The 10568-nt window shown below is 40.1% G+C and overlaps 1 protein-coding gene across 1 annotated transcript; it reads left to right on the forward strand.

Moving 5' to 3' along the window:
- The first annotated feature begins 333 nt into the window (after window positions 1-333).
- NUP43 (nucleoporin 43) lies at window positions 334-9737 on the forward strand. Its single transcript, XM_028723649.2, has 8 exons — window positions 334-525; window positions 1416-1538; window positions 1760-1837; window positions 3938-4106; window positions 5479-5614; window positions 5739-5890; window positions 6774-6896; window positions 8754-9737. Exons 1-8 carry the CDS (start codon window positions 406-408, stop codon window positions 8969-8971), a joined length of 1119 nt encoding a protein of 372 aa, XP_028579482.2. The 5' UTR covers window positions 334-405; the 3' UTR covers window positions 8972-9737.
- The last annotated feature ends 831 nt before the right edge of the window (window positions 9738-10568 follow it).

The raw sequence follows: 10568 nt of genomic DNA on the forward strand, positions 1-10568 counted from the left end.
AGGATGACAGGAAGCCTTCCCTCGTGCCATTAGGTCCCTCGTCTTTATTAGGGTGCTCAGTATTGACATATATTACGAGATGTGGGGCATCACCATCACGTCCTGAGAGAAACCGACATGGAAGGAACGTCTGGAGATGCTTTACATCCCACCTCAGGTCCTCAGCGTTTCCTGCAATTCTAGCTATTAGAAAACGAAAGGAAAAGCCAAAGGTAGAGCATCCCGCGTTACTCCCCCCAGTAATCTCGGGAGCCTAACGCCTCCTTGAGAGAGAGAGCAGCTCAGTCCTGCCAGGCTTTTGTCCCGCTTCCTTCGCCGTCTCCCGTGACGTGTGTCAGCCAATCAAGAGGGCGCATTTGAAAGCCGGCGGAGGTAAGAGACGCGGCGGGTTCTCCCCGCTTAAGCATGGAGGATGTGGCGGCCAAGTACGTGTCCCAGAAAGTTAGTAAGGCCCGCTGGCGGCCCGTGTCTGCCGCTGCCCTGCAACCTCCCGAGGTCTTCGCTACCGGCTCGTGGGATAACGAGGTAACGCGGTTTTCCACCCCTGTCACCCCTTTCCACCCCCCGCCCTTCTCCCCTGTGGCCTCAGGGTGAGCTGCCTTGGAAAGATGGGTGCAACCACTCCCCCCCCCCCCGTCTTCGGTGCTTTCCGTTCCTACGTGCACGTTTTCCGTGTCTGAATCTCGGGGGTGGAGCTGTATTTGCTTAGACTCAGAGGTCCGCCGAAGCCCCAGACCCCATATTTTTTCTTTAGTGTATTCAACGGCGTGTGTGGTGTTGTAGTATTGGGCGGTTTTTAACTGTGTGATTCTGCCTGTTCTTATTTAACTGTTGAGCTCCCCGAGCCAGTGAGAACGTTAGGATAATAATAATTAATATTATTATTATTATTATTACCCCGCCCATCTGGCTGTGTTTCCCTAAGAAAATCCCCTCCCTTTTTTAAAAAAATGAACGACTAAAACAACTACTAGCCATTTGTAATGGCTTAGAATTAACTGGCATATACTAATAAGCATTTCATTCTGTGTTGGAAGTGTAATTTAATAGCTTTCTCTCTGTTTGTTTGCTCCCTCTCCTCACTAATGCAATAAGGTAGATTATGTGATCATTGAAAGCTTTTGTACAAAATTATAGAAACCTGGTAAGCTGTCTATTGACAGCTTAGGTACTATGTGTGTAAAAAAAGAAAATCTAGCAGTTTTGTGTTTCCATTCTTTTTACTTCTATGTGGTGTGCACAATATATAGTGTTCTGTATCTACCTTTTAGCTACATATATTTATTGATAGTATGGTATTTGGCTTGCTTTTTTAGCTTGGCAAGAAAAACGAAAGTGTAGCTGAAGTAGGTTGCTATCCAAGCTTGGTTTTTCTTATACTGGTACAAGAGCTTGCTTTTCTTGTAATCCTACAGGAAAATAAGATTTCAATTTGGTCTGTTGGAGACTTCGGAAGTTTGACCCCAAATGGAGAATATCATGGAGAACCACATCTGCTATGTGATATTGAACACAGTGGTGATGTTATGGATATGGAGGTAAAAGTGCTATAAAAATGACATTTAATTAATTTAATTAATGACATTTAATTTCCGTGTTAAGAAAGTTTAAGGTGTTGCAGTTATACCAGTAAGAAAGGGAGTTTCTAACCTCTACAGTTGGGGAAATTAAATATGGGACACTGATACAATTTGCTTATCAAATCTTGTGTAAATACAGATTTGTGTGTTAACATGTTTGAGGATTTCTTCTCCCTTAGTTTTTGGATCAGGAGAGAATTGTGACTGCTTCATCCACTGGAAGTGTGACCATATTCAGGCATCATCAAAATAATCAGGTAAATAGTATTCGTTTTCAGCTACTATGACAGTTGCTCTGCATGTCTAAAATAAACAAGTGTCAAATTTATATTTGACAGCTAAAAAACTCTAGTAGAAGTGGTTAGTTCTTTCTCTTGCACTTAGTTGACTAAAGCGTAATTGTGTAGTCCCTAGGCAGCTTTAGGAACATTTTGAGCACTATACCCATACAACTCGTCAGGTTTGTGTTGATGTATATTAGCTGAGTATACATTAATCTTGACAAAACCTTCATTGTGGAATAGTCTGCAGTTCTAATCACCATTAATCATAGTGAGACGTGCTTCTGGGTAATACTGCATATGATTGTGCTGTTAATATAAAGCTCAATATACAAAAGAAAACAGTGAAACATTTCTACTTCATTAGAACACTTATAATGTAGTCCTATATTAGATGGGGTCCCCCCCCCATTGTGTCTGGGACTTCATCAAAGGCTACGCTCCAACTATCAGCAGTTATGGAACTGTAGAAGCAAGGGCCAGTCTCTGTCACTGGCCAGAAGAATAAGGAGCATTGGGTACTTGTGTATTTTTAACGCGTTATAAGCTGTCTCAGAGGTTATTTGACCTAAAGGTAGTGTATAAATAAACAATGGATGGGATTCAGCTAAGTCATTAAATGACATGCAATGGGACCTTCCCTCCCTCCCGCACACCCCCTAAATCTGTTCTCTCGGGTTGGAATTCCTGGAACGTATTTAGCAGGTGTGCAGGCAGAAGAAACTGGAAACCCATTTGCATGAGCGGACCTCACTCCCTGTGTGCATACCCCACCTAGTGCTATGTTGAATTCCATCCATAATTATTTGCCCTTGTCCTTGAACGTCTGCTGATAACTTGCCATTTGATTTGCTGTGTGTAATCAGTCTTTCAGATTAAATGTAAAACCATTCCTGCAGAATGGTTTGATGGGCTATGTCTGGCAATCTGATTTCCTTGGAGTTGGTTACTCATGATAAATAACTGCAAGGCACTGACCTGAAATGTTGTAGATCAGGGTGGGGAACCCAGGGGCTGCATTCCCTCATAGCCAGCTTTCTGGGGCCACATGCCAATGGGTTCAGAATGAAAGTAAGTGCGACCAGAGTGGATAGGGCCAGAGCTGATGGTGTGGCCAGCACACATAAATTTGCTGATGCTGTCTCACAGCATACACATATTCATTCTCTCCTGCCTTCTTGCTGCACGGAGGCTTTGAAAAACAGTAGGTTTTTTGGAAGCTATCTGTGACATGCTAATTGTGAGTGTGTACACACTGACCCAATTTGCTTGTTGTGTTAACAATAACAAATGGTTTGCCCTGAACATAGAGATTATGTCTGTTTTGCTCTTCCCCTCGAAGAAGCAACATTCCACCACCCCTGGTTTAGCATCATGGTCTTTTTCTCTTCTTGATTAAGTCAAGAACTAACCTTAACTTGACATTGTGGTTTGGAGTGAAACAAACCACGATTGCCAATTTGGATGTAACACTAAGTTAGGGATTGTGATTTGTAGCTCCTGACTGTGTTAGAAAGGAAGTGAAGTGAGAGCCATCTGCACATCTGTGGTAAACCATTAATTAAGGTTTTCATGATGCTGCCCATCCAACATATTCTAGTTACCAGGAAAGGTGGAAACAGAATACCTCTGTGTCGCTTCCTTGAAACCTGGACATGTCACTAATGCGTTTGTACTTCAAACATTTAAAAAATCCTTTGGAAGATGTGGGGTGTATAGGAGCAGACAGAAATATAGTATGTGTCTGCTTGCAAAACTGAAGATATATTTACTGGCAATTTATATAATACATAGATTGTTATCTTGACTTTTGAAACTTTAGTAGCTAACTTATGTAGTTGTTACTTCTGTAGCATTTTTCATTGTACCATTTTATTTACAATTTGCATTTATGCAGTCTTACTGCACTCTGTAAATTGGTTTAGCCTAAGTGGTAATTTGTATAAAGCTACCCAAAAACCTTTTATATCTGATGGAGTTTTGAACTTGAATGTGTGCATCGCAGCTCTAAATTCAGATACTGTACTAACTTTTTCCACATAGGGTGGCTGTTTAATCCTCTTTTTTGTCTTTTAGACTCTGTCTTTAAACCAGAAATGGAAAAATGCACATTACTATGATGCATCTGGTGGCAGTGCATCATGCACTGGGATCATATGCAACAGCCCTGAAATTTTTACGGTTGGTGAAGATGGTAGGATAAATGTGTTTGAAGCTGACCATAAGGAAGCTAAACGTACTATAGGTAAGTAATTTGAGCTCAAGTCCTAAATATTTGTGCAACATATTGTTGTAAACCTTCCTGCTCACCTTTTGCTAGCTCAGGATAAAAATGAATCAATTGTCTGGGGAGTCCTTGGAAGATCCATGATGCCATTTTTATGTGAACTTAATCATAGCTGTAGGGAACAAGAATATTAAGTACACTTTTAGAACAAAGTATATACAACCATGAAATACTGGAATGTGATTTACACTGATACTGTACATTGATGGGCATGTGCAGCATTGCTTACCTTACCCTATAAACCACCAGTTCATTGAGGCTCAGGAAGACATTAAATTTTGGATGGTGCCCTTTGTCATCTGCCTTAATCTACATGCCAAGGTGTTTTGAATGTTTTTAAGCAGATGAGATAAACATTTTCCAAACTGACAGCTCTCCTGTTTGAACCGAAGTATAGCTCATGCTTTGCTATATGTTAGTACTGCTATTAGTTGTTAAAACTCCTTCTGCACACATCCAATTTCCATAGGAATGGTATACTCTGCTGCAATGCCTGTAGTTTGCTTTCTCATTAAAAGCATTCTCTAATAAAATTATTAGGTTTTTTTTAGAGCAAAGAATATTCTCAGGGACCTACAGACAGACACGTTCTGCTGTGGTTTTCATAAGAACTCATATGCAAATGCAGCAAAGCTTCAACAGTAAGATCTTAACAAATATGGTTAAAAAAGTGCTTTTGTAGTAATGGTTAGAAAAGTGAACAAGAAACAATAGCTTCAGCAAAATGGAAGCTGTAGACCAAAACTGTTTAGCCATTTAACAAAATCTAAAATTGCTACTGGTTTCTTAACCAAGGTATTGAGATATTTAATGATGAAATAGTGGCATAACAAACCAGTCAGCAGTTCTCAGGGAGGCAACACTCTTCTCTCATACACCAATGAAGTTATTCTGGTGTTGATCATTTGTGAAGACACTGATAAGGGCCATGTACACTTTAAAAATACTTGACCTTTACTTTCATGAAGTTTCTAATTGGATTCTTTGCACTTTAATAAGCATTGTACAAAAATTCCCGTCTCACTTGGTAGACAGAAGTGTGAGCAATATATCAGAAACAGTAATATTGAATTCTGTGGGGATTACTCCCAGGTAAATGGCTATAGGATTACAACCTTAGTATACCCTTAATGAGAAGGTATATTAGTATATCCAACTAGTAGTTTACATGCCAGAAAATTCTAATCTCCGGGAGTAAATCCTACAGTTACTTCTTAGAAACAGTTGTTCACTCTGCTTTTCTGATATATAAACAAACAATGCTTGCTAAGAGTGATACAATTTTAGATGATATGAACTTTTTTTCTAATTTTTTTCTAATTTCCTGTAGATAATGCTGACAGCAGTACACTCCATGCAGTTACTCAACTTCGCACAACAGAGATCCTGACAGTCAATTCCATTGGTCAGCTAAAAGTATGGGATTTCAGACAGCAAGGAAATGAGCCTTCACAGATATTTTCATTGTAAGTATGTACTCTCGGATAAGGAATGCTGTTAAAGCCAAGCACTATAGCTAAATGTCATTTGCTTCCTGGATTACAGCCTGTTTGATTCCCCATTGAAATGTGTGTTCCTCTTGCCTTGCAGGACAGGGGAAAGAGTTCCACTACACTGTGTGGATAGGCACCCTAGTCAGCAGCACATTGTAGCCACAGGCAGCCAAGATGGAATGTTGAGTATTTGGGATGTAAGACAAGGCGGCATACCAGTTTCCTTGCTAAATGCTCATGACGCAGAATGTAAGTACCGAAACAAACAGGCGTAATTCTTGCGCCTGTCCTAATGTCAACAACTAGAGGTACAAGCCTTCCACACAAGAGTACAGTACTTGGGCGAGGCAGGATTTCCATAGAGCTCAATAGACCCTTGTATCTCTCCTCCTTGGCATATACATGGGTATATGTTTGGGAGGTATGTACAACCTCCAGTTATTCAAATGGTTGTGGTGTGTCCATATATACGAGCTATGAGGTAAAAGAGAAATGGCTCTAAGCCAGCCTTTCTTAACATTGTTCCCCCAGATTCATAGGGTACTGTAATAGAATTGTAGCATTGCAAGGGACCCCTAGGAGCACGTGTGTGTCTTCATATCAGGGAATTAGCCCTTCCAGAACATGAATGAATAAGAGAATTTATTACAAAATTCTTAAATAGAACCTATTCCCAGTACAGTCACCCTCTGTTCTGCTGGGACACAGGAGAGCTAGCACAGAAACTACGACACATTTTACAAAATATAGAAGAGCGTAGCAACTGTAACTTGGGAACATAGTCTAGGCAGTGGAATGCCCTCATAAGGTGCTCAAGAGGGAACAATAGAGATTTCACTGTATTTTCTCAATAAAATTTCATTTCAGGAAAAGCTACAATCACACCCCATGTGAGGGTTCTGTTCCAGAGGCAGTGTGCATACTCAAAATCATTTCGTAGTTCATAGAAAAAATATATGTATGAGTCTACTTTGTAAAAATTCAAGCTTCTGTTCTACTTAGGTTCACTGTATTAGACTCAACCTCTAATAATAGTCTATTATTGTAAAATGTTACACACCTTCATGCTATATAGTATCTTTATTATGTCCAGATTAGTGTATATTGCAATAAAATTTGTTTACTTCTTCAGTATGGGAAGTCCACTTTCATCCCTCCAATCCTGATCATCTGTTCACTTGTTCAGAAGATGGAGCTCTGTGGCACTGGGATGTTTCCACTGATGTGTCTGAAAGAAAATCATTCCTTCATACAGGTAAATTTCCTATTTTTGAGAAACTTGAAGGAGCTTATCTTCTGTCAGTAGACTTAGGAGTGAGTGTAAAGGAAAAGCATGGGACAACATGGGCTTATCAAGTATAGATGTTACTACATTTTTGTGTCTGCTCATCTTCAGAGAGTTCTTCTGTTGCGATATTCAGTTTGGCATTTTCTGTTTATTTCTAATATGCTGTGTCTCTAGCCAAATTAAGATAGAGCAGTAAAACTTGGCACAATCTACATTTCAAGTTCGTAAACTGGCCTAATGTTTCTCTGCTATCCCATCTGTGGTTAATGTGAGGAGGGAGGAAATATATACATATACTAGAAATCTCAAAGGGATTCTGTGGTGAAAGCAGTACAGTATCTGGTGCCAATTTTCCAAGTTGGTGTGGTAATGTGGTATGTTTACAATCACTCTGTTTGGGGAATGAAACTTTCAGCAGTGACTTACTGCTTTGATAAAGGAAGTGAAAGGTTGGTAGTGCTTGAAGGAAACACACAAATGTAGAAAAGGAGGTACTAGAATGAAAGGCTCAAATTTTGAAAGTTGGGTGGAAGAGATCCCCTTGAAATCAAGTGGTTGAAGGCTAGGCCATGAATTTTAAAAACAGAGATGAGCCAGGGGAAGAGAAGGAAATAATGTGTTGCATTATGTAGCATAACACGTGTAGCACCTGAAGAACAGTGGTTTTGCCCATGCTGCTGCTACTCTGTTATTTATAGGCAGCCCTTTGGTAAAAGACTCCAAGAGAACCATACAACTCAAATAGTTAAACACTATAGAAAATATAATTTCTAATAATAAAACCCATAAAAAACATAAAATTCAGCAGTCATAACAACTTAAAACCATCTACAAAGTATGTTGAAACATATTGGCAATGAAGTCTTTGCCTGACACCAAACAGAAATTAAGGTAGACACTAGGGAAGTTTCCCTGGGAGAGCATTTAATATAAGAGACACTGTGACAGAGAAAATCCTCTTCCCATTACCACTTGCCTAACTTCAGGGCAACTTGCCTAACTTGTCAAGGGGATATGGACAAGACCTGAAGAATGAAGCGTTCATGTTTTGGAAGGCAGTCCTTCAGATTGCCAAGTCCCAAACCATTTAGGACTTCATAGGTAATGAATAGGGTGGTCTGGTAACCTGTATACTGAACTTTGACTGTATACTGTCTTTGGAAACTGTTTGGAAACTGCAGTTGGTATAAAATACAGCCGATGGCCTACTAACTGGAGCTGGCTCTAGGGACCATGTCTCACTCTTGTACTAGGCTCTCATAGTTGAGAAGGCAAAGGTAAAAAAGGTAAAGGATCCTGGATGGTGAAGTCCAGTCAAAGGCGAATATGGGGTTGTGGTACTTATCTTGCCTTCAGGCCGAGGGAGCCAGTGTTTGTCTACAGACAGCTTTCTGGGTCATGTGGCCAGCATGACTAAACCGCTTCTGGTGCAACGGAACACTGTGACGTAAACCAGAGCGCACAGAAACGCCGTTTACCTTCCCACCACTGTGGTACCTATTTATCTATTTGCACTGGCGTGCTTTCGAACTGCTAGGTTGGCAGGAGCTAGGACAGAGCTCACTCCGTAGTGGAATTCGAACCGCCGACCTTCTGATGGGCAAGCTCAAAAGGCTCAGTGGTTTAGACCATAGCATCACCCCATCCCTAAGTTGAGAAGGAAAGAGGTGTAGGCTGTATTTCTGGGATGTGAGCAGCAAAGCCAAATACTTAAACTGTTAACAACATGAAAAACGGTTAGTCATCACATTTGCTATGGAGAACAATGACTTTCTAATTTCTGCATTTAAGTTAAAAATTAACTCATTTTGTGTTTTATTTTAGGTGGGAGAAGTACTACTACATATCTGCCTCACAGTGCAGTTAATCAATCTGTAACAAGTGCCTGGCTGAGCAATGATCCCACTAAAGACCGCATGGAGATAACAAATTTAGTTTCAAATCCAACATTATCTGTGAATAGTTTAGATGTTTTAGGATCATGTCTTGTATATGGAACGGATGCAGAATCTATTTATGTTAAAAAAAACCTATTTGCATAATTTTATCTCCACCAAAGCTGATTTTGAACTTCTAAATGCTGAAATACATATATTTTCTAGTCATAAACTAGGGGAATAATTTGTAATGGCAGATAAACTACAAGTCATATTGCAGCCTCGATTCTTTAACCATGTTACATAAAAGAAAAATAATTGCCATTTCTTTCTAGTTCATGTGTTACCAACTCTTCTTTGCAATAAGCTACCTAAAGCTCAAAAATTTAAAAGGATAGTTCAGCCACTTTTACAGTTCTTCAGCAATTATGAAGAGTATAATTAATGTTTAGGTTACTGATAGTGGCAGTAGGCTAAATTTCTGAACAAATGCTTGTTTTGGGGAGACTGTTGCATTTTTATGTACCGATTAGGTTACAATGCTTCTAATCGAAGCTGGAAAAAATAAAAATCTTGGCAAAGGAAAACGGAAACAGTAGACTATTAAAATGCTTCAAATTTTTAATAGTAAGCCATGAAATGGTTTTAAATAGTAACTTTAATGTGACACTGCATACTTCCAACACTGTATCTGACAATAAGATCAATCTTTGGCCTGTCATACAAATTTCATTTAGATTAGCACTGTTACTATGAATTTTTACTTGGAAGTAAGTCCCACTGATTTCAGGAAGACTTTTCCCCAGTTAAGTGTGCTAAGGTTCAACAGCCTTATCAATTTAAGAAACACAACTGCTTGTAAAATTGTTAAGAAATCACTGACTGCATGTATCATTTATGAGAAAACTTTTTTATTAAACTGTCAATAGAAGTTGGTTTTCTTTTTCCTACACTCGAGTGCTCAAACAATTATTATAGAACTTGAACATATTTATTGAATAATAAAGCTGTCTTTGATAGCTGTAAGCAGGGCTGCCAGGAGAAGGGTCTATGATAAGGTTACCAGATTTTTTTCAATGAATCCGGGGACACTTTTCAACTTCCTACTAAATACCATAGATGGATTTTGTCAGGGGACTGATTTGTAAATCTGGGGACGTCTGGTAACCTTAGTCTATGAGTCCAAGTGAGCTTTTTAAACCAAAAGTGAATAGTTTGTTCCAGCCCTCCTCCAGGTGTATAGGACCAAGAGCTGTTTGGGGGTAGGCAGGTGGGTAGGAAGGCACTGATGCACTCCAAAGAAGGCTGTCCTGTTACAGAAACCATGTGAAGGCCATAGCTTTACCTCCACAATAAGTCTTCAGTTAGGATTAGGCTAAACAGCCCTATGCCGCTTGTGAGTTGTGGCCTGATCCAAGGTGGGCCACAACAGGAGCACTACCACCATGCAAATGCACAGTAAAAGATTAAGGAGTGTGTCCCCAACTGCATGTTTGGGTGAAGAGTGGTTCCTAGGCTTTGCTGATCAGAAGGTTGGTGGTTCGAATCCCTGTGACAGGGTGAGCTCTCATTGCTCAGTCCCTGCTCCTGCCAACCTAGCAGTTCAAAAGCACATCAAAGTGCAAGTAGATAAATCGGTACCACTTTGGCGGGAAGGTAAATGGCGTTTCTGTGTGCTGCTCTGGTTCGCCAGAAGCAGCTTAGTCATGCTGGCCACATGCCCTGGAAGCTGTCTGCGGACAAACGCCAGCTCTCTCGTCTA

Source organism: Podarcis muralis, chromosome 3 (genome assembly GCF_964188315.1).
Source record: "Podarcis muralis chromosome 3, rPodMur119.hap1.1, whole genome shotgun sequence".
Taxonomy (NCBI): Eukaryota; Metazoa; Chordata; class Lepidosauria; order Squamata; family Lacertidae; genus Podarcis; species Podarcis muralis.